Source organism: Sinocyclocheilus grahami, unplaced genomic scaffold (assembly GCF_001515645.1).
Source record: "Sinocyclocheilus grahami isolate Dianchi unplaced genomic scaffold, SAMN03320097.WGS_v1.1 scaffold3.1, whole genome shotgun sequence".
NCBI classification, from domain to species: domain Eukaryota; kingdom Metazoa; phylum Chordata; class Actinopteri; order Cypriniformes; family Cyprinidae; genus Sinocyclocheilus; species Sinocyclocheilus grahami.
In genome coordinates this window covers 826,456-852,226 of record NW_015505182.1, presented here as the reverse complement: position 1 = coordinate 852,226, position 25,771 = coordinate 826,456, and the positions used below count along the sequence as shown (strand labels likewise).

At 36.8% G+C, this 25,771-nt stretch overlaps 4 protein-coding genes and 1 pseudogene across 8 annotated transcripts in view; 2 read left to right on the top strand and 3 right to left on the bottom strand.

Moving 5' to 3' along the window:
* Positions 1–1,431, top strand: part of dvl1b (dishevelled segment polarity protein 1b) — a 35,908-nt gene extending 34,477 nt beyond the window's left edge. For both annotated transcript variants that reach the window (XM_016244215.1, XM_016244291.1), the window contains one exon: positions 771–1,431. In XM_016244215.1, the coding sequence (XP_016099701.1) occupies positions 771–1,270 (500 nt within the window). In that variant the 3' untranslated portion in view covers positions 1,271–1,431. The remainder of the gene's footprint in view (positions 1–770) is intronic.
* Positions 1,432–4,139: 2,708 nt separating this feature from the next.
* On the bottom strand, positions 4,140–5,484 carry LOC107560013 (dynein light chain roadblock-type 1-like). Its single transcript, XM_016244101.1, has 3 exons — positions 5,202–5,484; positions 4,893–5,060; positions 4,140–4,496 (listed from the first exon to the last, which is right to left on the bottom strand). Exons 1-3 carry the CDS (start codon positions 5,284–5,286, stop codon positions 4,447–4,449), a joined length of 303 nt encoding a protein of 100 aa, XP_016099587.1. The 5' UTR covers positions 5,287–5,484; the 3' UTR covers positions 4,140–4,446.
* On the top strand, positions 4,957–17,269 carry LOC107581288 (pyruvate dehydrogenase [acetyl-transferring]-phosphatase 1, mitochondrial-like; annotated as a pseudogene).
* LOC107559867 (cysteine desulfurase, mitochondrial-like) lies at positions 8,125–15,271 on the bottom strand. 2 transcript variants are annotated; one of them, XM_016243993.1, is made up of 13 exons: positions 14,989–15,271; positions 14,719–14,795; positions 14,470–14,586; positions 14,224–14,298; positions 13,892–14,053; positions 11,480–11,573; positions 11,260–11,394; positions 11,028–11,185; positions 10,840–10,945; positions 10,671–10,752; positions 10,260–10,343; positions 9,820–9,909; positions 8,125–8,464 (listed from the first exon to the last, which is right to left on the bottom strand). In XM_016243993.1, exons 1-13 carry the CDS (start codon positions 15,092–15,094, stop codon positions 8,401–8,403), a joined length of 1,350 nt encoding a protein of 449 aa, XP_016099479.1. In that variant the 5' UTR covers positions 15,095–15,271; the 3' UTR covers positions 8,125–8,400. The 2 variants fall into 2 exon arrangements, with proteins under 2 accessions (XP_016099479.1, XP_016099406.1); XM_016243920.1 differs by lacking the exons at positions 9,820–9,909; positions 14,224–14,298 and adding an exon at positions 9,962–10,051 and having other exon boundaries at positions 13,892–14,044.
* Positions 17,270–18,314: 1,045 nt separating the features above from the next.
* Positions 18,315–25,568, bottom strand: LOC107559701 (RNA-binding protein 39-like). 3 transcript variants are annotated; one of them, XM_016243721.1, is made up of 17 exons: positions 25,288–25,305; positions 24,679–24,750; positions 24,453–24,513; positions 23,316–23,365; positions 23,046–23,222; positions 22,590–22,655; positions 22,432–22,485; positions 22,218–22,335; positions 21,972–22,124; positions 21,752–21,889; positions 21,601–21,666; positions 21,269–21,473; positions 21,076–21,156; positions 20,872–20,992; positions 20,677–20,782; positions 20,507–20,585; positions 18,315–18,534 (listed from the first exon to the last, which is right to left on the bottom strand). In XM_016243721.1, exons 3-17 carry the CDS (start codon positions 24,456–24,458, stop codon positions 18,434–18,436), a joined length of 1,521 nt encoding a protein of 506 aa, XP_016099207.1. In that variant the 5' UTR covers positions 24,459–24,513; positions 24,679–24,750; positions 25,288–25,305; the 3' UTR covers positions 18,315–18,433. The 3 variants fall into 3 exon arrangements, with proteins under 3 accessions (XP_016099207.1, XP_016099127.1, XP_016099281.1); XM_016243641.1 differs by lacking the exon at positions 24,453–24,513 and having other exon boundaries at positions 25,288–25,568; XM_016243795.1 differs by lacking the exons at positions 22,590–22,655; positions 24,453–24,513 and having other exon boundaries at positions 25,288–25,568.
* Positions 25,569–25,771: the final 203 nt, after the last annotated feature.

Sequence of the window (25,771 nt, the reverse complement as noted above, 5' to 3'; positions counted from 1 at the left end):
GGGGGGGGGGGGTGACATTGTTCATTACTTTTTTACAGCAAGTGAACCTGTATTATTATAGATTTCATTTTAGTTTATCTTGCACTGTGTTGTTTATGGTTTTCAAGGATAAAGCTAGATTCTGCTGAGTGACAGAACTTGAACCGCAATACTGAGTTTGATTGGACACAGCCTCTGACATCAATCAACACTTTTTTTTAAAGAAATTAATAAGTTTTATGCAGAAAACCTGCATTAATTTAATCAAAAGTGACAGCAGACATTTAAATAAATGCTGTTGTTTGTTTTGACCCTTCTATTCATCATAAAATCAGGTTTTTACAATAACATTAAGAGTCAAAACTGTTTTCTACAATGCTAATAGGAAATGTTTTTTGAAGAACAAATCAGCAAATTAGAATGATTTCTGAAGGATCATGTGACACTAAAGTCTGGAATAATAACTGCTGAAAATGTTATATTAAAATAGAAAACCTTTATTATAAATTGTAATATGTCACAATATTGTCTTTGTGATCATAAAAGACTTTCAAAAGCATTAAAAAACTAACCAACCCCTAACTGGGTAGTTACTTGCAGTCTATCAATATTAGTTTTTCCCTGCTGTCCACAACCACAATTTTTATTTTCTTTGTCACTGTGCAGAGGGTAACCTTGAAAACTGTTGTCATGTAAAGACTGAAGAATAAAATACATTAGGTTGATTTATTCCATTGCAGTAACACTACTTGTTCTCCATATAACCATATAAACCTCTGTTTATTTTTCAGGAAGTCGAAGCAGTAGTTCCAACCCTAGCGCTGGGAGGAGTCAGCGGCCTGTGCCAAAGGACAAGGACCGCAAATCAGCAGGCAGCGGCGGCAGCGAATCGGATTCAGGCAAGCGAGCGGGTGGGAGGCAGGTTGAGCGTTCAGCCAGCCAGTTGAGCCACCGGAGCCATGCTCTCTCATCTCGCAGCTACACTCATTCCTGTGTCCCGTCCCAACACAGCCGCACGTCCTTCTCCTACAGTCACGCTCCCTTTTCCAAGTACGGCCACACGTCTTGTGCGCTCAGCGAAAGGAGCCACGCTTCCTCTTACGGACCCCCAGGCCTGCCTCCTCCCTACAGCCTGGCCAGATTGACCCCTAAGGGGCCTATCAGCAGCGGGCCCCCTGGGGCCCCTCCAGTGAGGGAAATAGGGGCCATACCACCTGAACTCACCGCCAGTCGCCAGTCTTTCCAGCATGCCATGGGCAACCCTTGTGAGTTTTTTGTGGATATAATGTAATCTGATGAACAAATAATAAATAACAGTAGAGTGAAATCTCACAGGATGAGAGCCATGAATACATGCTCAACTTTTACCAACAACAAATGTGGCCGTGCTGTAGTTACAAGTTTCTGTGGAAGGTTGAGGAACAGATGTGTTAAGATAATCATGTGTTGAGCAGAGGGTAAATACCCGCATACACTACTGTTCAAAAGTTTGGCGTCGGTAAGATTTTTTTATGTTTTTGAAAGAGGTCTCTGCATTTATTTGAACAAAAATACAGTAAAAACTGTAATATTGTGAAATATTATTACAAATTAAAATAAGTTTATTTTAATATATTACAAAGTAACTAGAGGATCGAGCTCAGACACCATTGTTTTCTCAGACTCTTGCAGAAAAAGGCTCACCAAAACAAAGTTACTGGGTTAATCTGTTTCACGTTTCCTTGGTTGGTAGATGCACCGGGGACCTGATTATAGCACTTAAAACCTGGAAAAGTCAGATTTTCATGATATCACCTTTAAAATATAATTTATTTCTGTGATGGCAAAATTAATTTTCAGCAGTCATTTCTTCTTATTATGAATGTTGAAAACAGTTGTGCTCCTTAATATTTTTCTGGAAAATGTGGTACGTTTTTTTTTTCAGGATTCTTTGATGAATATAAAATTACATAAAAAACAGCATTCATTCGGAATAGAAATCTTTTGTAACATTTTAAATGTTTTTACAGTCACTTCACAAAAAAAAACAAATATATATATATTTATATATATACCGACCCAAACGTTTAAACAGCAGTGTACATCCACAAGTATGGCAACAAAAAATATGGGAAATAAACTATTTTGTTGTTTATTTCTGTCATCATTAACAAAACAAAACACATACACAAAAGCACATGTGCATACAAGGTTTATATTATAAACTGGGGTCAGCCCAGCTTTTTAGACCAGTATTAACAATTTAGCAATAAAATAGCACACCAGCAGCCATTTTTAATCCTAGATTAGCTAACGGTAAAGACAATCAGACAATGCCCTCTGCTGGTCAGGAGCTGTTAGTACTTTCCAAGCTGTCCATGAACAGACTACTGATCACCTTTAAGATCCAGCAACATTCAGAAGTATTTTTCAGTTTGTGTTTGCTCCTGTTAACATGCTATTCCACACAATCTTTATATTGTAGTTTCATTTCGATGGTGCACATGATTACTGCATATAGCTCTTGTGCGCTGCAAGCTGTCTGGGCAGGTGATGGATATAGGTGGAATAAACCATTTTTTGACACGTTTCCAATTATTACCAGGTTGGAAACATGGTAGCATGTCACTGTTATGACTCTCTTGGCTATGAAGCACTAGCTAGAATAATGTATTTTCAGGAAATAAAAAAGCTGCTGGATATCAGGGTAAACTCAAAAACCAGCACTTAAATGGTGTGTATGCACAAAATAAATTGGCGCTTGCTGAACGTCTGAAATTAGTTGTATTTTCTTACATAAGATGTTCTTAAATATTGTCTGTAAGTCCTAACAAATTTTTTGCCCCTGGAATAATGTTTCAGTTGTATGATGTGATATTTGGTGCTGGTAACCTGTTCATCTCAAAGAGAAAACATCTGCTCAAAACTGAATGAAGGGGACTAGTTAGCATATGGACTGTGTACTACTGTATGTGTATTATTTAAACCATTTGAAGGCTGACAAATTGGCACTTTTACAAGGTGTGATCTGCCCTTTTATTGTGAATCTTCATCTTTAGATGTGTTGTCTATTTTTCTCTCTTAGGAAGACTGGGGGGGGGGGGCTGTACATAATTCATTTTTATTGTATATATGAAAATAGATAATTGTAAAAAGTTTATGTACAGATCTTCTGGTCATGCCTTTTTGTAGTTATGTTTGATGTAAATTGGACTTGTCTGTTTGTGTGTTTAAAGGAGTTTTCTAAATCTCACTCTGCTCTTTGTGTTGTATTTGTCTGACCATTTGTAAGTGAAACTGTCTGAAATAAATTATTCATCTTCTCATTTGTCAGACAATGAAGTAGGCCATTACTACTACAATTTCAGATTTTCTTAGCCTTCAAGGTCGTTTATTCTTGCCTTTTTGTTTTTCAAATCTATATCTGTCTCTTGAGCTCAGCTATCCAACTATATGCTGTCATGCCCGCTCTTAACATAATTTATTATAATGTTTATGAACGTTAACTTTAAAATTGTAACTGGTTGCCTGCTAATCGGTTTTTTAACAGAACAAGTGTGATCAGCTTTACTTCTCTAATAAGTAACCAAGCTAATGAATTTGATTATTATGATTTTGATCCATATTAAAGCTATCCAACGATTTATTACTTTTTACTTTTAACACTTTGAAGTGCTCAAAATAGCTACTGTTGGCTTTTCTAAACAGCATTTACATAGAAGAGACACATTTTAACTCTATAGTCATATCTGTGTATATCTACCAGATGCTGTCACATCCCACAACCTCATCATCTGTTCATTCATGTTCAATGTCTATGGTCATTTATAACGTATTCATCTAATAACTATTGTTAAAGCACTGTAATTTTTGCTACAATTTCACATAAATAAAAACAAATGGCTTAACTGACAGCAGTGTTTTTGATGTCAAACTCTAGTAGAGGCTACAAGGTATTTATAACGCCTTGCAGATAGAAAATAAATACATTTAAAAAAACCTGAATAATAATGAAAATAGACTACTATTAAAAATAAACAAACAAATTAGCTGAAAAACTCACGGTTTTACTATTTTTCCTAAGAGTGTACACTATATAACAGTTCAGTATTTCCTGTATATTCAAATCAATCGAAGAATACATTTAAGCAATCACAAAATACAGAAAATGCATTGTTTTATTTTGCTTTTTTGCATACATAAAAAGGTACGGTATGGTATAGTGTCATGCTGATGCCTCCAGATGATGAACAGCTGGAGTACTTACAAAAGAGAGAATATGAGAACAATAAACTACAAACAAAAGAGCAAACTATAAGAATAAGCAAAGGCAGTACATTCATTATTTATAATAATGGAAGCTTCTTACGGCACCATAACTGTATTATATATAAACGTAACTTTCCTGGAACATGTAATGTAACACTTTTGGCCATTAAATTAGAAAAATAAAATACTGAAGAATAAATAATGAAGAAAATGAAGAATTCAGGGCCCTTCTCTAGAATTTTTAATGGCAATCATAAAATAGTCCTTGGCTGTGGAAAGAACACAATAAAATAAAATCATCAGTATTTATCAAATAAATACCAAATGTTTATTTGGCTGTAGTAGTATTTTATATATATATATATATAAAAATAAAGGTGTCCTAAATATCACACCTGACATTCAAATAAGTCTGCAGAGTGCGAAAATATTTAAAAACATATTGCTGATCTACAAAAAAAGACAAATATGATTAGTCAAACTCTGTCACCCGAAACCTGGAGGTTGTGTAACCCAGTGGCTCTCAACCTTTGACTGGAAGGTTCCTCCACTGTCCAAAACAATATTCCTCAGGCTCATTCAGAGCTTTACTGAGGCCCGCTACTTGTGAGAAACACAACCTACCCTAATGAAAATGAACATTACATAAGAGTACTTCTCTTTACCTGTGGAAATCAGAATATTATTTTTCTCTGTTTGAACATCCAGAAGGGTGGCTTCATTCTGAGGGTCAAGGTCCTTCATCACTCTCTGAGTTCTGGTGAGCAGCTGTTGGAAATTATAGGTGTAGTGAAGTGTACGTTGGTGGTCTAGATTGCTTTCTATGGGGATGCCTATTAAAAAAGCACACAGAAATAAGAAAGATCTCTTTGACTGATCAGTTTCATGTTACCACTGAAGCACAGAAGCTCACGGCATCGTTTGCAACCAAACTATGTAATAACAACTAGAAACATTTCTCATTTGCCAGACACCTTCTGCGTTAACCACGATTACTCCTTCCACTCCTTTCTGAGCCTGAATCCTTTTGATAGCCTTCTCTGCCTCATTCTGCAACATAAACCCTCAAGTCACTAAAACGGCAAAATTGCTTAGTATCTAACATCATTAGGAACAGCAGCTCTGTAAAATCTCTAAATCTGTCTGCGGGAAAATGTTCGTATTTACTCGGGCAGTAGCTGGTTACTAAGTGCCATATCAAACTTAGATGGCAACGTAAACCTTAACCGAGACAATAATGAGCTAACAAACACGTACTTTGAATTATAGAAACAAGTTTAAAATCAAGTTAAAGTGCTGAAATGTACTTGCCATTTTGAAAGAAAGTCGCTGAACTAGACGTCGTTTTGTTTTGAAATAGTAACGTTAGTACGTCAACGGTCGGTTATGCGTTACTGTTGTCTGCTGGACTGGAGGAAATGTGTTCTCTCATACAAACAAATAAACCAATATAAATCAATAAAAACGAAATCCAGCTTTGTCACATGATTCTTCAGAAATTCCTTCAGATGCGCTGCTCAAGAAACATTATTATCCATTGTACTGAATATTTATGTGGAAACGGGTTTAAAGTATTCTTTGTACGTCAATTTAAAAAAGTTACACACGGGCTCATAGAGGACAATAATGTCCATGTTAAAAAAACTGTCATAAAAATGTGACGCTTGGGAGTGCGGACTTAAGTTTGGTCTCATTTTAAAGAAGACTCTTGACAGATTAAGTAAAAAAAAAAAAAAGAAACCAAATAACGTTATAGAGGTTTTAGTTTATAAAAATGATTTATGAGCAAAAAAATATATATACAGTGGGTACGGAACTTAAACCCAATTGAGCATCTCTGGAGAGACATAAAAATGGCTGGATCGGCCAAGGAGGAATTGCAGAGGATCCCCAAATCCAGGTGTGAAAAACTTGTTGCATCTTTCCCAAAAAGACTCATGGCTGTATTAGATCAAAAGGGTGCTTCTACTAAATACTGAGCAAAGGGTCTGAATACTTAGGCCCATGTGATATTTCAGTTTTTCTTTTTTAATAAATCTGCAAAAATGTCAACAATTCTGTGTTTTTCTGTCAATATGGGGTGCTGTGTGTACATTAATGAGGAAAAAAAATTAACTTAAATGATTTTAGCAAATGGCTGCAATATAACAAAGAGTGAAAAATTTAAGGGGGTCTGAATACTTTCCGTACCCACTGTATATATATTTTATAAAACATTTTGAACACAAAAATTGCTAGAAAATCAAAGCCATAAATCTAAACAAGTTGTGTTCCAAATTTGAGGTTGATAGCTCAAAAAAAATGAGCGTTTAGTAAGATTTGGTTTGGGTGCAGTACCAAACTTTTCCCATTAGATTCCAGCAAAGCTCCGCTGGCATACACAGCAGTGGGATCTGTGATTTGCAGTACAGTATAATTTCTCTCTCAAATATTACAGGTGCGCACACACAAAAATTATATTCTGGACACACATACAATCCACACGCCGACATCCATACCAACATACCCACACAATTATAGCTGCATAATTTATCCTATTGCCTCTATAATATGCATAAACAGAAAACAGGAATAAAGTGAGTATTTGCTTTATATGCCAAACTTGAAAAACATGGCACCATCTAGTAAAAAAACAGAAAAGCCTATTAACAAATATTGCATCATTTTATAGTTAAATGGCCCTGGGATTAAAAATTGTAATTTTACTGGGTTTCAATGAGGACATTTATGTCCTTAAGGTCCTGAGAGGAACTATTTTTGTACCTAGTGTAAAATAGATTTATTAAAAGGAAATGAGGGTGAAATATTAAAATTCCAATAAAAATACACACCTGTGCCAAAATTTATGCAGTTGGCATTAACACAGGCAAAATGATAAAAAAAACAAAAAACTAGAAAAAGTAAAAAAATATCCATAAGGTCGCACAAGGGTTATTAGAAAGTTAAAAAGAATATTATTTGAAATAGAAATATTTTGTAATATGTCTCACTTTTGATTTATGTATCCTTGCTGACAAAGGTTAGAATTTCTTATATATATATATATAAAAAAAATAAAAAAAAATTACCTTTCAACAAAAATATACAGCACAATTAAATATACACCCTAACACAAAGCTAGTTTTAATGAAACAACTCATCACTGAAATTAATTTAGCTGGTTTCAGAATTAGAACAACAGACAATATGATAAACTCCTAAATAGATAGAATTGACAAAATGCACATCTCTGTAACCCCTGCAATTCATAAAAATACACTTTAAAATCGTCTTCACATAGACAAGTTCAATTCTCCAAAATTGAGAAATAAAATTGTGCGTGTTTTTTTGGGAGAATAAGGTATGGCAGCCTAATCAAGCTTTACAGAATGAGTATTCACAACCACAGCAGGGCTTCATACTCCATTTGTTCAGAACAATTCAGTGTTGGGTCCATTTGATGCTTTTAAGGTCAATGCCTTCCTGGACCATTTCCCATAATGGACTAAAAGACAAAGAAAGACACACACAAAAAAAACATGAACAATCCTCATTTTTGTTTCCCACAGAAAGATATTGTTCACAGGGATTTTAACCAATGTTAGGGATGTAACATCTGAAAAGTTTTCTAAAAATGTATAACATTCTAAACATCAAACAAATAAAACATTACATAATATATAAAATTTGCTATTTTATATCCAAGCAGACCAAAAAAAAATTACACATTCACCATAGAAATTTCTGAATAAATGTTATGAATTTATACGATTTTTACAGACTTTAAAAACACACAGTTAAAATTAGAGATATAGGATAGTAAAAAAATAAAAAAAAATTACCTTTCAACAAAAATATACAGCACAATTAAATATACACCCTAACACAAAGCTAGTTTTAATGAAACAACTCATCACTGAAATTAATTTAGCTGGTTTCAGAATTAGAACAACAGACAATATGATAAACTCCTAAATAGATAGAATTGACAAAATGCACATCTCTGTAACCCCTGCAATTCATAAAAATACACTTTAAAATCGTCTTCACATAGACAAGTTCAATTCTCCAAAATTGAGAAATAAAATTGTGCGTGTTTTTTTGGGAGAATAAGGTATGGCAGCCTAATCAAGCTTTACAGAATGAGTATTCACAACCACAGCAGGGCTTCATACTCCATTTGTTCAGAACAATTCAGTGTTGGGTCCATTTGATGCTTTTAAGGTCAATGCCTTCCTGGACCATTTCCCATAATGGACTAAAAGACAAAGAAAGACACACACAAAAAAAACATGAACAATCCTCATTTTTTTCCCACAGAAAGATATTGTTCACAGGGATTTTAACCAATGTTAGGGATGTAACATCTGAAAAGTTTTCTAAAAATGTATAACATTCTAAACATCAAACAAATAAAACATTACATAATATAAAAATTTGCTATTTTATATCCAAGCAGACCAAAAAAAAATTACACATTCACCATAGAAATTTCTGAATGATTTTTACAGACTTTAAAAACACACAGTTAAAATTAGAGATATAGGATAGTGGATTTTGCCGATACCGATAGCTAGGTTGGACCACACTGGCCGATACCGATTAATTAACCGATAGTTTTTAAAATGGATACTGAACAAAAACTAAAATAATGCTTTATTAAAAAAACAGTACTGAACCATACTAGTAGTAGTAGTAATAATAATAAAAATGTTGAAATTAACACACTCTAACAAGGAACAATACTTTCATTTCACAGCTTTCATTAATCTTAATGTTACAAATGGACTCTTATTTTAAAGTGTTACCATTCATTTCAACAGTCATGCTTAAAGATGCACATCTTTAAATATATACACAAAGGCCATAGCATTAAAATGATATACATATGGATATTGTATGTATACTCTCACACTTTAACTTTTTCTATTCTTGAACACTTGATGATTACCTAATCAAAATAAAAGCGCAGTGTTGAGTTTAGGAGAACTCACCGGTATCACACACACTCCGGACGCGTCGCGTTCAATTCGAGCAGTGGTCTAAAACGGTTTCATTTATTCACCAAACTGACACAAGTTTACTTCAAGAATGAATGAACAATGAGGCATAGATGAGTTTGAAGTTCAGTGTTTAAAAAACGGAGCAAACGGAAAGAGAAAACGCAATCTATATTATAGCTCTATAAAATGAAGCATTAACAACAATTCGGGACAAATATAATATAATTTAATGGAAAACTATGTGAATGGCGCAGCAGGATTTTCTGTCGGCTGCATTTAAATCCGCGTCTGAAGTTTCCCGCTCTGTTCAGCGTGCAGTATCACGTGTCTAAACAAATAGCACATGCTGTCAGTGATTTCAACCACTAGAGGCCACTCTCGTACTGTATAATGACAGCAGACCCTTCTCAGCCGTTCCAGCAACGGACGCAACCCGGAAAACTATCGGCATGGATTTTTGCCGATAACCGATAGTTCCAGCAAAAACTATCGGTGCCGATTAATCGGCAAAACCGATACATCAGTCGACCTCTAGTTAAAATCCCCATGTTTTGCTTGATGTGGAAGTCAAGGTCGGACATTTGATTCAAATCAAGCATGAACAGCTCACCTCATCTCCCTCAGCCGTTTGACCTGCTGAATGCATTTCTCCACTGTATAGTCCACTTCCTCATCTGTGGTAAATCTGCCAATTCCAAACCTTACAAAAAAAAAATCGGACATTTGATTCAAATCAAGCATGAACAGCTCACCTCATCTCCCTCAGCCGTTTGACCTGCTGAATGCGTTTCTCCACTGTATAGTCCACTTCCTCATCTGTGGTAAATCTGCCAATTCCAAACCTTACAAAAAAAAATGTCATGTGCATCAGATCCCCTCATTAGTGTGTGTGGTCTTGGTTCAAGCAGAAAATGTGTGTATTAAGACTTAAGATAAAATCTGAACACAGATTACATAACAAAAGCACAGAGAGAGAAACAAGGCATGTTGAGCATGACCTGGAAAAAAAACAAAAAACATTTACACTGATATTATATAAAAACTACGAACCGAATAGATGAGTGTGCCAAGTCCTCATCTGCCCCTATTGCTCTAAGAACATACGAGGGCTCCAAGGAAGCAGATGTGCAGGCGCTGCAACAAGAACAATGTTACTTCAGTATTATTTATGTACCATTATAGTTTCTATTAATATTTTGAATCCGCTTTTATGTTTATATTTGTAGTTTTCATTTAAATTTCATTTTTAGTAACAGTCATTCGCATTAATATATATATATATAAACCAGCTTTGAAATGTGTTATATAAATTAATATTTTTAGTTTTAATTTATTTATTTTTAATAACCAGCTTTGTAATGTAAATGTAATGTAAAAATACCAGTAGTATAGTTATAGTCTTTCTCCATGTTTTATGTACTCAAATTATAAACCCTGGTCAGACATTTTTAAACTACTGACCTTCCAGATGAAAGCGCAACATCTTTTAACGCCATCAACAGACTCTCCCCCTCAACATAGGCAAATGATAAATTAACACATCCTGCAGGAGGAAAGTGTTTTTAGATTACAAACTCAAGTCAACTTGGAACCTTTAAGAAAAAGAGACAATTAGAAAGTCGAATCTTACCCGGGTACCTCTGATCTGGGTCTCCATTCATCACAACATCAGGAATCTCTGACACGATCTTCTGCACGAGGCGATTTGCAAGCACTGTCACACACTTGTGATCGTACTGAAAATAAACAGGAAATGAAAACCGCATACAAGCAAACTTGGACTAGTAGAAAGTTTAACTCTAACTCTGAAGTCTTTACCTCTAACTCTTGCTGGGCAATCTCACAGGCGGCTCCAAGGCCTACGACTAGAGGTGTGGGCACGGTCCCTGAACGTAGACCCCTTTCCTGTCCCCCTCCGTTCTGCAAAGGCTCAATACGAACTCTGGGTCTTCTCCTCACGTACAAAGCCCCAACTCCTAATAAACACAACCCCTCATTAATATATTTTGGATAACATAACCATTGTGTATTTAAATGTATATAACACTACCTTTGGGCCCGTAGATCTTGTGGCCGCTGATGGACATCAGATCCACTTTGCAATCATTGACATTAATGGGGATCTTTCCAACAGCCTGAGCAGCATCAGTGTGGAAAAACACATTTTTGGACCTACATAGATGACCTGAAATCAAAAACATAGTTGATATAGAAGACATGAAGACTGACAGGTATATGTTTAGAGCATTATATTAATAAAAAGGAGTTACCTATTTCTTTGATTGGCTGTTTGACACCAATCTCATTGTTGATGGTCATTATGGACACCAAACTGGTATCTGGACGGATCGTTTCCTGTAATTGCTGAGAACGCAAAATAAAAGAAAAAAGATACATATATGAAATATGGAAAAAAAACAATTTATAAAGGTGAATTTCATGTTTTTTTATGTGCCAAAATTAGCCACCAACAGGATTGCAATCAGTGTTGGGAAGGCTACTTTAGAAATGTAATTACAATTACAAGTTACCCTATTTGATATGTAATGTCTGGACGGATCGTTTCCTGTAATTGCTGAGAACGCAAAATAAAAGAAAAAAAGATACATATATGAAATATGGAAAAAAAACAATTTATAAAGGTGAATTTCATGTTTTTTTATGTGCCAAAATTAGCCACCAACAGGATTGCAATCAGTGTTGGGAAGGTTACTTTAGAAATGTAATTACAATTACAAGTTACCCTATTTGATATGTAATAAGAAGTGTAACTATTTCAATTACTTCTTTAAAGTAATGTAACTGATTACATTTGATTATTTTGGTGACTTCTAAATGTCTCAATATTAATTTTCAAACATTTAAACCAGGCAGTGTTAACCTTACAGAGGTACTCAACACTGATTACTGTTAGGGATGTAACGGCATGAAAATTTCTTATCACGGTTATAGTGATCAAAATGACCACGGTTATCGGTATTATCACGGTATTGTTAAAATGTACTGGAGATGTTCAAAAAGTACAGACACATAAATCACTTCAAGTTTTATATTTAAAAATCAACAAACAACAAATAAAATTACTTTGTTTGCATAATCACTAAAATAGTAACATTACCAATGATGTTCAGATTTTAAATGACAACAGTTTAATAGCATGTTGAAATATCTAATGTAAATGTTCAAAGAAAGCTTTGAAAAAGTTTCATAAAAAGGTAAACCTCACATTTCAGCCTTTAAATAAAGAAAATATATAAGTCAAAATGATAATTGATTAATAAATGGTTATATGTATTTTACCTGCTCCATAAATAATTCTAGATAACTTATCTGAACTGTTTAAATGTGTAGAATCCACATAAGCTTGTTTTTCATCAACCGGTCAAAATTTACAGCAGGGCAAGCAAATTCGGTCTATTTTTGGCCAGACAGAAACTACACACAGGCTGAATGTAAATCTCTGTAAATCCACCCTCTGACAGCAGGTGGCGCTTATGGAACAGCTGAATTAGAGCGGTTTCCCGTAACCTCTGTGGACAAAACAGCATTGCGATTAAGAACACTTCCTTTAGGTATTACATGGAGCGAAGATGAAAACAAAATGCCATCGAATCGTTTCTGAAGACAGTCAGAACCATCAGAGGTACATTCATATATTCATTTGTATAATTCTTTTAAAACCTCCCAGCTTTTCCACCCAGTTTTCACTCAAAATGAAGCTACTCTGCTGCTGTGCGCACGTGAGACTGTTACTTGAAACTGTGCTTTATGCTGGATAGTATTTATTTATCACAAGTTGTTCAAATCGCGGTAATCTAATACGGTTTTAATGATAATTAAAAGATGAAACGGTAATACTAACCATGGGGAATTTTATCATGATTTATCGTCAAACCGGTAATCGTTACATCCCTAATTACTGTCAAGAAGACTTTCAAAATCCTTCAGCACTCGAATTAAGATGATAAAAATTTAATTTTAAAGCACAGCCTTCACAAAATCTGACTTTAGCACCTCTTTTTTACTTTGAGATCATTCTGAGGTTAAATACGGATTCAAAATCATAACACGATATAGTTTAATAGCTATGATACTGTTTTTGAAATCAAATCTTTGCACAGCTATGACAGGAAACACTGCCATCTACCAATGCCTTTGGAAAAATAAAGCATATACATAAAACCAAACAGGAAATAAAACAGTAATCAAATAAGCATGTGTCCTATTCTGTTTCCTAAAATCCTGAAACATTGGTGTTTCATATTTTAGAGCAGTCAATGCAATTTGGGAAAGAAATCAATTAAATCTGTGTTTGTGTGTGTGTGTGAATATTCAGATGTAACCCCATTTGTAACTGTTAACATTTTCATAAGTAACTAATTTAAATACCATTTTTTTCTCAGTAACTGTGCCGGTACATTGCAGGTACATCTATTTTGGAATTAAATTACATAATTAATTTACATAGAACTAGTTTCTTCCCCACACTGATTGCAATCTACCAGCATCCATAAAATTACATTACTTCAACCAGCAGAGTTAGTTTGATGTAGGACTACCAATTTGTCAAACAAGGGAGTTGAGTGTATAAAACGTGTTTAGTAATATCATTATCGTTAGCTATTCTGATTGGTGCTGTAATTGGCATGGAAATTGGATATTTCCCCTTTAAGAAAGCTTACCTTCAAATCAATCAGTCCATTATTTTTCACAGGTAAATATGTTACTTCAAAACCCTCTGCCTCCAGAATTCGGCAGGAGTCCAGCACACACTTGTGCTCAGTCTGGGTGGTGATGATGTGGTTTTTCTTAGCCTTATAAAACCGAGCCACACCCTTTAAAAAAAAGAAACAAAAGACAAGACATAAAAGAACAACCAAGAGATATTTAGTTACTAGCAGTGCATACTATATAAACTTTACAGATTCGTTTATTTCAGAATATGCCTAGCCATTTGTGTCCCTGCGTCCCACTTTCTCCTAATCTTGCCTCACAGTAATGACATACTTACTTACATATTGTTGGACTCAGTCGCACCACTGGTGAACACAATCTCCCTCGGGTCAGCACCAATAAGATCTGCTACTTGCTGAAGAGGAAATAAACATTTGTGCTTCCATAAACAGTACATTTTTGACTTAACCAAAATATTATGCTTCAGTACTCATAAATACAACTCTCAGCTATCTGAGAATGCTAATAATTCAGAGAATGTTCTTGCTTCTCTTATAAATACATGGGAGGAAGAATAAAGACAAACTTTTCTCGCTTTTTCCATTGCGGTCTCGCTCTCCCATCCATAAGCGTGAGTCCTGGAATGTGGGTTCCCGTAGTAATTGACTTGATAGGGAAGCATGGCATCCAAAACCCTTGGGTCCTGGAATATTTTTCAATGAAAACAATGGCATGTAAACATCCCAGAAACGTTCTCATGCACTAGATTTACGAGTCTGATTAGTTACTTTATCTACATGGCAGTATAATTAGGATGACTACAGCAGATGGGTACCATGGGTGTGGTGGCCTGAAAGTCCATATACAGTGGTCTCAGTTCATCCTTTTCTAGTTCCCTACTCTTGATCAACTCTGTGGAAAAAGACAGGCGTGTTCATCAACATAGTGACTGGAATAAATACAGCCATACTAGAAAGCATTTACATGCCAGCTTGCTAATACTTCTATCAGCACAGCCTTGTAGAGTAACTTACACAAGCTAAATACAACTGCTTCACTGTTAGTCTCTAGACTAGAGTATTAGATTTACTTATACTGTACCTACCTTTCTGCTTCTGCACAGTGTTGACAGCGCTTTGAGCGAAGCTCAGTCGGCGGCTGGAGATCCCACACATGGAGCCCAGAAGTTTTCTTGATAGAGTCCTGTTCATCACGTTTATGCAATTACAGTGTTCTCAACATAAACAATGACAGAAATAATGCAAATAGCTTCTTCGTCAACCAAAAGATAAACAAACGTATTACTCGGGAAACTTTAGAGACGACGACATGTCCACTACCTTCTCAGAACAGAGTGTCATCAGCCCTCAAAAACACACTCCAATGCTATTGCGTACACAAGACGCACATAGAGCTGGGGCGGGACGACTGTTATTATAACTCTCATTGGTTATCTGAGTGACTTGTGGGCGGGTTTTTGTGACGTTTACGGAGTTTATTGGTTGAAACCTAAACCTTGCATGTCTTTCTTTTACCGGAAAATGTAAATATGAACCAATACAATGCTGCTCTAACTGGTTCGTTCATCTGTCCTTGGAAATATAAATATCCACTCCAGTCCATTTGGAGAAAATCAACAGCGTTTAATGAAATACATATTTTTTGTCTTTAGTTTATATTATGTTCCCACAAGTAGTGATCGGAAGTCCGAATCATTTCCGCGAACCGGTTCTTTTGAACAGATCGTTTTAAAGAACCGATTCGGTGGTTGTTTGTTTCATTACGTAATTACGTCATCATGTTCTAATATAATCAAATGAAGCTACAGTTACGAAGAATCATAATTAATTGTTTTTAATTATTAAAAACACAATCGTTGCATAAAAATCGAACTTATGCCAAAAAATTTGATGAAAATTAATAAAAGCAACTTCTTTCAATTTGATTTCATAATTAGGTATTAATATTTCAGTGTAACGTTATGACAATGACGTTTTGTCATAATCTTTACTTTTTATGTAATAATTATGACATTTGTGTTTTTTAGGGTTCAACTTAAGTTAAAATTTTCTACTATTTACAATATTCACATCGGCTCTAACAGGTATACAATTCCATTTATATCTAGTATTTATTGAAAAAGAATCATTTGGTGTCTAGAGAGCCATTAGTAACAGCTGCACTTGCATGCAATCATTTTGTTTTTGCCACTGTACAGTATGGCTGAACTGTACTTAGTTATATGTTTATGTATAGGCCTACTTTCTTTGCACAGTAAATCTTGATTGCTTACTTTGGTTTGATTGTTTTTTTTTTATTATTATTATTTTAACCTAACACATTTACAGGTTCAGAATCCACCAGAACTTCTCTTGGCATAAATGTCTCCAACTTCAGTGCACCACTTTAGACATCTGTGGTCATTACAGAGATGGAAAACAGCAGTGCAGGGATATTTGACTCTATAATCTACAATCTGCACACCAGTCTGCACAAATCCACCAATGATTCTAAACCCCAGAAGAAAATACAATGCCAAAGCAAAAGAGATGTCGCTCACACAAATAAACCATGTTTTGAAGACTAATGAATATAGTTTAAAACCAAATGGCTATGATGGACGGTATAACGGGTCAATAAAAGGGTTTGATAGTAATATCCTACCATCAAACTCCCCATGTGAAGACCAACGGAGTGCTGCAACGTGTCTACAGAGCCGAGGCATGGTGTTTAGAGTGTTTGATGGCCACGCAGGTTCTGCTTGTGCACAAGCAGTTAGTGAACGCCTTTTACTACATAGCCGTATCTCTACTTCCAATGAAGACTTAAACTGAAATAGAGGAGGCAGTGGAGAGTGAACGGCCTGTACTTCCAGTGCTACAATGGCACAAGCATCCCAACGACTATGTTAGCACAGATGCTGGCAAACTATACTTCAAACAGCTTTAAGAAACACTTTCAAGAGGCTGGATAACGATATTTCCTTGGAGGCCCCGGTGGACTTTGGGGTTCCTTTTGCTCGTTTCACACCACTCACAGAGTGGCTCTCTCTGGATGCACTGCTTGTGTGGCTCACGTGGACTGAGATCTTCATGTGGCCAATCTGGGTGACAGCAGAGCAGTGCTCGGGGTACAAGGGGATGATGGGAGGTAGTCAGCTCTCACGGTTACCAATGACCACAACCCAGCAAAAGGTTCTTTCAGAGCATCCTGCTTCCGAGCGGAAGACAGTGGTAAAACATGACAGGTTATTGGGCCTGTTGATTCCTTTCAGGGCTTTTGCAGACATGAAGTTCAAGTGGAGCGGTGAGCTCTTGAACCGCATTTACGAGGCACGTCCAGAGCTGCTGATCGGGAATGAAAATGCTGCTAACGAACTACCATAAAAAAACCACCTTACCTCATAGTAGATCCAGAAAGTAGTCATCCACTTTAATAGTTAGTGTACTTACAGATTTACTTTTTAAATAATAATTTAAGTTTTTTTTTTTTAAAACATTAAATAATGATTATTAGAATGCAAGGGCTGCCTGGAAAGTATCCGGTCACGTAATATGAAAAATAGAGACATTTATTAAAGATACAATATATAAGAAACTTTGTACATTGGATAATGACGTCTCAGTCTTCTTCAAAGGTGATTTCAGTTTTGGGGAAAACAAGTCGCAAGGCACCAAATCTGGGCTGGGGGAGAGGGGTGTTGGGCGAGTTGATGTTTTACCAAAAAACTCTGCACGAAAGATGTGATGCATGGGCAGGTGCATTGTCGTGACCCGTTGTCCATAGCAGCAGCCATTTTCATCCTATTGCATCCCTCATCTCGTATTATTCATAATATATGGTTGGATACTTTCTGGACACCCCTCTTTTTTCAGTTTAATTTATACTCATTAACCAATAAATATAGCCGCAAACCTCAGGAACCCAAAAAAGAAAAAACCCTTCTTTTGCGGTTTCTTTAAACAGGAATTCAGTTCAAATGAAATTATACATTTTTTTTGCTATCTTGGCTTTATTTGAAATGAACTTCAAGGCCTTTACAAAAATCAAATCTTGATTAGAAAAACAAGACGTTTCTAAACCTTATGGTCTCTAAATTAACAAAAGATTTGTCAGCTATTTAGTTCCCACAGCTCATAGAGCTAAAAAGTTGAATATGTTCATGTCTGATCAAAATTGCAGTTTAAATCTAAGCCATTTATATTGTGTATCTGTCAATATTGTACACCTCGAGTGAGAAACATGCCAATCAGATCGATCACAAAGACGATTTAAGTTGAAGGGGGAAAACAAATGTACGAATAAATAAAAGATCAAGAAGCAAAATTCAGTAAGTAGGCTGTACATAGGAAACTTTTTACACCACAGAACTTCTCTCAAAGTCCAAGACCTGTAAGGACACTACGCAAGTGAAAATTTTAACCTTACTGGTTTTGTAACCAACTTAAAAGGAAGCAAAACAACTGTGCCACAGCTTGCAGAACTGTTATTATTGTCCAAAAGTTATAAAGAGCAAGGCTGAAAAAGTTGAGTCTTCCAGAGGTGATTGATCACCGACGACTGGCCATTAGAAGCGGTGTTGCCTGCACTGACTCTGGGAAAAGGTTGTGGTATGTAGGAAGAGGGACATAAGCTGCTGTGATCATTTTACCTGGAAAATAAAATTGAAATGTGAGATGATTCAGGCCATAATACAAACAGTTCTAGACAGAATACATAATACATATTAGGGTTGGGCCGATAGACGATGCCATCGTCGATGGCTGATAGACATCACGATGTTGAGCCAGCATTGTGATAAACAACCCCTCCCCTCCACATCCCAATACCGTGTTCGGAAAGAAAATGACGTGTACTACGGAACCCCTAAAGAGAATAAATACGAGATGGGAGGAAAATATATATATTTCAATATTTTCTCACGCAGTTACCTGTATATCATTGGGCAATTATACTCCGGGCTTAAAAGCACCGTGCCGGATCTCGTTTCGAATCCACGAGTTCGCCTACCAATGGTATGAGAGGAGCAAAGCTTTCACTCTCAACCAAATTAACATTACTAGCCAATCAGAATGCTTTGCTCTTATAAACACGAGACGCGCATAATAGTATCCAATTGCAGAGTCGCAGCCCTGATGAATGGAGAAGTGTGACAAAAAGCTGCCAGGCGCAATGGTCAAAGATGTCCATCTAGCGCATATTTACATATAATTTTTTTTAAAAAGCAGCAAAGCTTTGTAAACAACTCAGAGTAATCATGTCATCTCCATGAAACAATGATTGCCAGAACAAATTTACCGGGAATTTAGGAAAAGGTCCTGTTCACACATGATCTATTAATGGTAACTTACCGGTAATTTACCAGTACTGTATGTGTGAAAGGGGCTAAACTCTTCCTCTGCATATGCGGTGAGCTTGAATTGCTCAACGTTCATCTGGAAAAACTGTGCATTCTCACTAGATTTGTAACGTAAATCATTTATAAGCCTTTGCCAACACAGGAGAATGCATCAACTTATGTCTAAATATGCCATGTATTGTACATCGCAATTTCTAAATAAAGGTTTCTGCATGTGGCCAAATATTAAAATGAAATGGATTTAAACAATTTAATCACGCTGTAAAGTGAAACGTTACCAGGCCGTTGGCGCCCTCTGCAGGTATTTGTTTTAATACATAATGTACTTAAGTTAAGGTTATGTTCATATTATGTATAGGCATATTACATTATTTATTTTAACAGTGTTGTTCAATGCAATCATGTAATTTATTGGTTTTGATTTTTATATTTGAGCCAATTATTATTGCCTAATCGTTAGTTTATATATAGCCTAAATAGTCATACTAAAGCCTGTTTTTCACTGAGGTCCGTTTGTTACAAAAAAAATCAGATTACTCCGTTATCAAAATAATCAGTAGTTACAGGCCTAGATTAGTTCAAATATTTCTAAATACAACTGCATTGTTTTACTTTTGTATTTAAAAGACAAATATTTTGTCATTGAAAATTTCTTAAAAATAGTAAAATATTGGCACGTTCTAGTGAACCAAGTATCGGTATTTTGTCTCGTAAGCTAAGCGTATTGTCACACCCCTAGTGTCGATAAGCGGTGTGTTTGAATAAAGCAAGCAATAACTTTGCCATAGTATCCTTTCAGATGTTAAAGTTGCCACAGTCATTGCATGCTTTGCATGTGCTGCCCTGCCCCCAGTTTTTTTGCTTTAACCCCTGTATACAAATTGCAGGCATCAGGGAGCTATTATGCCTGGCATTGAAACTGCTTTTGAATGCAATCTCTTTTTAGTTTCACTTTCGAGATTGGCGATCGCACGTACTCTTTCAGCGGCAGTACTTACCACACATTTTGCAAATCATTCGCCATTGTCCTCAGTCATCTCTCCTTACTCTGTTTATGTGGTGAAATAAACAAAGTGACATTTTATGTAGCTACTTTAATTTAACAGGCAACCGTTATTGTTTTCCGTGCCTTTCTGAATACGGATTCACGCTTCGGGCACACCCCGATGCCTTTAGTAGTCATCGCCCAACCCTAATACTTATCAGAACTTTGCTTTAGAATTTAGACAATCCTCAAATCAAGATGTATAGAAGTTAGAATTACCTCCAAACCAACGTCCATGTAACGCACTGACTGCAGCCATAGCAGCAGGAATGCTGGGACACTTCACATAGACATTACCCTGAAATAAATGACAAAGTAAATATTAAATTAGTATAAAGCTCCACATTTAGTATAGTAATTAATGATAACGTTTAAGGGAAGAAACATACTTCAGCTGATTTCTTGTCCACGTATATGTGTATGACTCCACCGTGTTTGTTGCACTCTTCAATGACATCATCCTGAATCTCAACTTCCCAACCAGGATCATTTTCTCTGCAAGAAAGCAATGCAGTTCAGGAAAAAATGCTCTTTAATAGTACTTTCTCTATAAACCTGTAATTTTGCTAACTCCTGCTACTTACGAGTTTGGATTGAACATGTTAGACAGTTGGAAACAGTGAGTTGCAATTGGTTGTGACGGTAGATTCAAAGCTTGGTTTGGGGGCACATTGATGTTAAAACTCAATCCAGGGTTCATAGCAGCTGAAAAAAAAGGATGTTAATTGAAAACCCCATAGGCCTTATTAAAAGGCACATCTACTGAACCCAAAAATCAAGGTACTGACCAGTAGCTGCAGCCATGGCTACCATGGAGCCACTCATCTGAAGGGCCTGTTGAGCAGCAGGTGGGATCTGCAGACCAGTACCTAACAGATAAAAAATCTAAGATTTTTAATCCCTGTAAAAAAATCCCACAAGACATTATTCACTTCATAACAGCATGAAATTTATACAGCAGATCAAAGAGTACATCCTTACCCTCAGCCAGTCTGGCCATCAGCTGAAGTCTACCAGTCGTTCCCAGATCAATTCCGGTCCTTTCCAGCTCATCATTGTCCAGGAAGGAGCTGGCGGTTGAGGCATCAGTGCGCTCCGTCACATGTCCCACTTTCATTGGTCTGCCAGCCAACTCAAAGCCATTAAGCTGTTCCAGAGCCTTCTTAGCACATTCGGCATCAGCAAACTGTGGGGAAAGAGGAAAGCTAATAAGCTCTTGAGAAGATGAATAACTGCTTCTGGTGCTTGACACCAACTGCTTGTCTTGTAATGTCAGAAATTCTGCACCAAAACAACTCGACCACACAACTTACTGTGATAAAGCCATATCCTTTTGATCGTCCTGTTTCACTGTCCATCATCAGTTGAATACTATCAATCTGTGTGAAAAAGGAAACATCAACATGAATAAAAACAAAATCATAATATAACATGAAGTGAGAAAAAATACATGGTAGTATTTACCCTTCCAAACGGCTCGAAGATGCCTCTGAGCATGTCTTCTGTGATGTTAAAATGCAATGAGCCAACATACAGTCTCATAGGTCCAGAACTGCCCTTCTGTAAGTTGTTGGCCAACGCAGCTGCTCTGTTCTTCTCAGCCTGGTCAAACAGACAATTTATGATTAGATAACGTCGACAAGCAAAACTTGTGTAATTTTTCAACATTCAGAGTGACTGTTACCTGTGAAGCCTGCACAATGATTGGTACTCCGAGAAGTCTTTGACCAGAAAGGCCAATTGCCAAAGGTACAGATGTAGCATCCACAAACTCAATGTATGCAATTCCTTTGGATCTTCTGGAGTTTCTATCGGAGATGATTCTCACATCTCGCACCTTTAAAGAAGAACAATAGGAATTAGAGGTGTCAATCCAAATCCAAAGTAGAATAGACTACCAAGGTAGAACTGTAGATGCACAAACACTGACTTTTCCCACTGCAGAAAAGAATTCTTCCAGGTCTCGTGGTCGGATTCTTGCTGCCAGCTGCATGCAGAACACTGTGCGTGCATCTCTTTCTTCAGGGGTGAGATTATCAATGGGCTGTCTGTTAGCAAAAGACAAAAACAAGCAATGAATTACTATAATCAGCAAAGAATTCAGTTGAGGGAAACGTAATTACCAAGGCTGAAAATAAACTTACCTTATAGGGCTTTTGTCTTTCTTGAAAGGACTGTGGCTTTTAGACCTTCTATGGCTGAGAGAGAATTTCTATGAATACTTCTGGAAAGACTTTCCCTGTCCGAGTCATACACAGAACAAGCAACTACCCACACAAAACAAAAATAGTATCATAGAAACCTTAGTTTGATGGCAAGTGGTGGGCCAGTCTTCCCCCTGGGACCACCATTAAATTTCAGGCCAGAACTGTGATTTAAAAACAAGGTTTTCAAGGTTTTTAATCTCAGTAGCTACGACTACTCACTCTACTACTAATTCTAAATATATACTAAAAGCTTCAATGGGGAACACAAGGGTAAATGTTGTACACATTACAACAAATTCCTTGTTTTGGGGGAAATCTACTCATCTTCTCTGCTGATTCACAACAGACATGTAAATTGGGATGGCAGCTAAACTCCTTTGCATACTTGGTATTCTCTGGAAGACATTTTCTCACTCATCAGGAGCACAGTGGGAACCTTTTACTTCAGGTTAACATACTCACTATGGTAAAGACTCAAGAGTGCTGTTTCTCCAAACTGTGTGGACACGTGACATGAAGATTAAAACCCAAAGCAAAAGATGGCTACGTACAATGGAGCTTTGTAGCGACCACCACGCTCCCTGCTCCTGGAACAGCTGCGGCGTCTCTCCTTGCTGCGGCTGGGCTTCCGATCTTTGCTGCGGCTCCTCCTGCGGACGTGACTCCTCTTGCCATCGCGACTCCTGCTTCTCTTCTTTTCCCGGCTGCGGCTTCTGCTCTTCTTTTTTCTTGCGATTCAAAAATTCAAGTTTAGTAAGTAAAACATTAAGGAAGAGTTTTGTAAGACATAAAATTAACTACAAGGGTTATACAAAACATACTTCTTGCTCCGCTCCTCGTGGCCATTGGTACTTAAGGACTTGTTGTCATCCTAAGCAGGGTCGATAGAAGACAGCATGAGGAGGACGACGAAACATTTCAAGTCGTAAGGATAAAGAAGGGATGGGAACAAAAGAGAATATAATATGATCATTAAATAGGAGTTCATTACAGGGTTTGAGTGGGAGGAAAACAACTACATGGGGGGCCTTTAGAAAGAAACCAACCACATGGCTGCCAATGTCGCTCTTCCTTACTAGTGCTTGCATTACTTGAGTAAGACGGCCAAAAATTCAAGTGCTAGTGCTATGCTGGATATGTAAAATAGCATTGCTTTTTTTAGACACTTCATTCATTCAGTAAGCAGCCCAACATGTTCAGTACCAAGGCTATCTGAGCCTAAGACCCAAAGTGGCAACGCTAGCAGCCAGCCACTAAACGAGCTCCAGTGGTGGATGCCATTCCAGTGATCTTCACCCCATTTGCCTTCGTGGATTGAAAGAGCTCGATGCCACCTCAGTCACACATCTCGCCCTGAAGCAAACAGGGATTCACACGGCTTAGTAATAGCGACTCCCACAGACCATCTAAAGTTGAGTTGTTCTTTTGTAGTTGTTAAAAGGCTAGATTGTTTATAAGATAAATATATCTTACAGTGAATGTTATGACATTTTATGCTGAGCCCCATCATTTCCAGTTTGTAAAACGGCAGAATAACCATTTATAAATACTTTTAAATGTCAGTAGCATGCATAAATACTTTTTCACCAAAAGAGATGACATTTACAGTATATTTCAGATTATTTTCAAAGTGATGAATGGAGAATAAAGAGACTGTGGATTTTCTTGTGTCAACTCCAGGATTTCTGCACTGGGGACATTAAGTAGTTTCCTGCAATTTATTTATACTGTAAAACATGCAATCTAGTTCTAGCTATTTAGAAAGTAAACTTCCTGATAATAAAAAATATGAAGCTAAGAATACCATGCATACAATAACATGAATACAGTCTCCACAGAGTTTATACCAGCTCTTATGTGCACCCACTGCATTAATTCTGGCGGTACCTATGTATAATTTTGCCTATGTATTTCAACCAAGGGTACCACAGTACATCAATATATTGGGCAATTACTACCTTCATTTTTTTGACAGTTCACACTGGAATTCATGGGAGTAGAGGTGAGATATAGGCAAGTCTACAAAAAGAGATAGATGGGCAATTTATTCATTGAAACCACTATGACAGAAACATTCAAGTTATTGATCTGATAAAGACTTAGAGAAAACACGACTGGTTACGCGTTTCAAATGAAAGCTATACAGATTCCTGACCGAGTTCATTTATTTGCATAAACGCCCACCTTTTTATATGGAGCCTCCAGCATTGCTTCAATGTCCAAATCATCGGCCATGTTGTTGTTGTTGTTGTTGATCTGCAGACGAGGAAAGCGGTATATTAAGGGACATTTAACGTTTAACCCAAGTACACAAACCTTATTCTGAAATTACAAGACATATATTCGTCTGAACTGTGTCCCAAAATAATAAACTCGGACTGTACATTTCTGCCTTGCGGACATGGATGACTATGAAATGACTGGACGGGGTCATGAAACGCACGTTTAAGCACGTTAGCTTCCTGGCTAACTGATTTTCTCACACACTATCGCGAACCATCTTTTTATAGATCATATTTTGAACAGCTCTAGACAACATAAGCACATATCACAGACTTATAGGTAGATTTGGATGTTATAAGTCGACACCTTTCGTATTATCAGTAAAGAATCTTATAGCTTGCTTTGTTAGCACTGGCTAAAGTCGCTTCGTCTTTGCAAACTAGCTAAAACAAATCCACCTTAAACGTCGTAAATGCAAGAATTTAATACATTTAATATCAATATGATTCTCGTATGATACATAATAAGTTGATATTGGTCAGTAAATAGCCATTAGCCTTTCCGTCTTACCTCAGACACCGCGGCCTACAAAGCTTTACAATCCCGACTCCACAAACGAGCGGTAAAACCCGGGTCTACTGTCCACTTCAGCTGCCGCTGCAACCCCAGTAGATTAATTCGAATCCACACAAACCTAAAAAACACAATTGTATTAAGCCACAACTTGGTCGTTTAAACTATTACTGACCACAAGGCGCGTGTTGCGGCTACAAACGACAAGATAACTGGCAGCAAACAGCCATTGCGCGACGCGTGCACGTGCCGTTATTGTTGCATAAGAGCAACGCGCGAAACCGTCCACCAGAGGGCACTCGTGTCCCACACACTGACAACAGAAGTGTGACACGCACAATTGACACACCATTCTTCTTCTTCTTCTTTTTTGGTGTTTATTGACGGTTGGCAACCTAACTGACTGGTGCGGTTTGAGTGATAGTCAGATGGTTAAGGTGGTTTTAACTCTGGAGGATGCCAGATTCTTGACACGTTACAA

Excerpts from the sequence above, each read along its gene's own strand:
- LOC107559867 (XM_016243993.1), bottom strand. The coding sequence starts at position 15,094 with ATGAACAGGACTCTATCAAGAAAACTTCTGGGCTCCATGTGTGGGATC. Across the intron at positions 11,574-13,891 it reads ATGGACTGATTGATTTGAAG|CAATTACAGGAAACGATCCG; the intron begins GTAAGCTTTCTT and ends TTGCGTTCTCAG. Across the intron at positions 11,186-11,259 it reads CAAGATCTACGGGCCCAAAG|GAGTTGGGGCTTTGTACGTG; the intron begins GTAGTGTTATAT and ends TGTGTTTATTAG.
- LOC107560013 (XM_016244101.1), bottom strand. The coding sequence starts at position 5,286 with ATGTTGCAGAATGAGGCAGAGAAGGCTATCAAAAGGATTCAGGCTCAG. Across the intron at positions 5,061-5,201 it reads AATCGTGGTTAACGCAGAAG|GCATCCCCATAGAAAGCAAT; the intron begins GTGTCTGGCAAA and ends CTTTTTTAATAG. Across the intron at positions 4,497-4,892 it reads TAATATTCTGATTTCCACAG|CCAAGGACTATTTTATGATT; the intron begins GTAAAGAGAAGT and ends TTCTTTCCACAG.
- LOC107559701 (XM_016243641.1), bottom strand. The coding sequence starts at position 24,729 with ATGGCCGATGATTTGGACATTGAAGCAATGCTGGAGGCTCCATATAAA. Across the intron at positions 23,366-24,678 it reads TGGAGGCTCCATATAAAAAG|GATGACAACAAGTCCTTAAG; the intron begins GTGGGCGTTTAT and ends GACCCTGCTTAG. Across the intron at positions 21,890-21,971 it reads TCATTGTGCAGGCTTCACAG|GCTGAGAAGAACAGAGCAGC; the intron begins GTAACAGTCACT and ends CTGTTTGACCAG.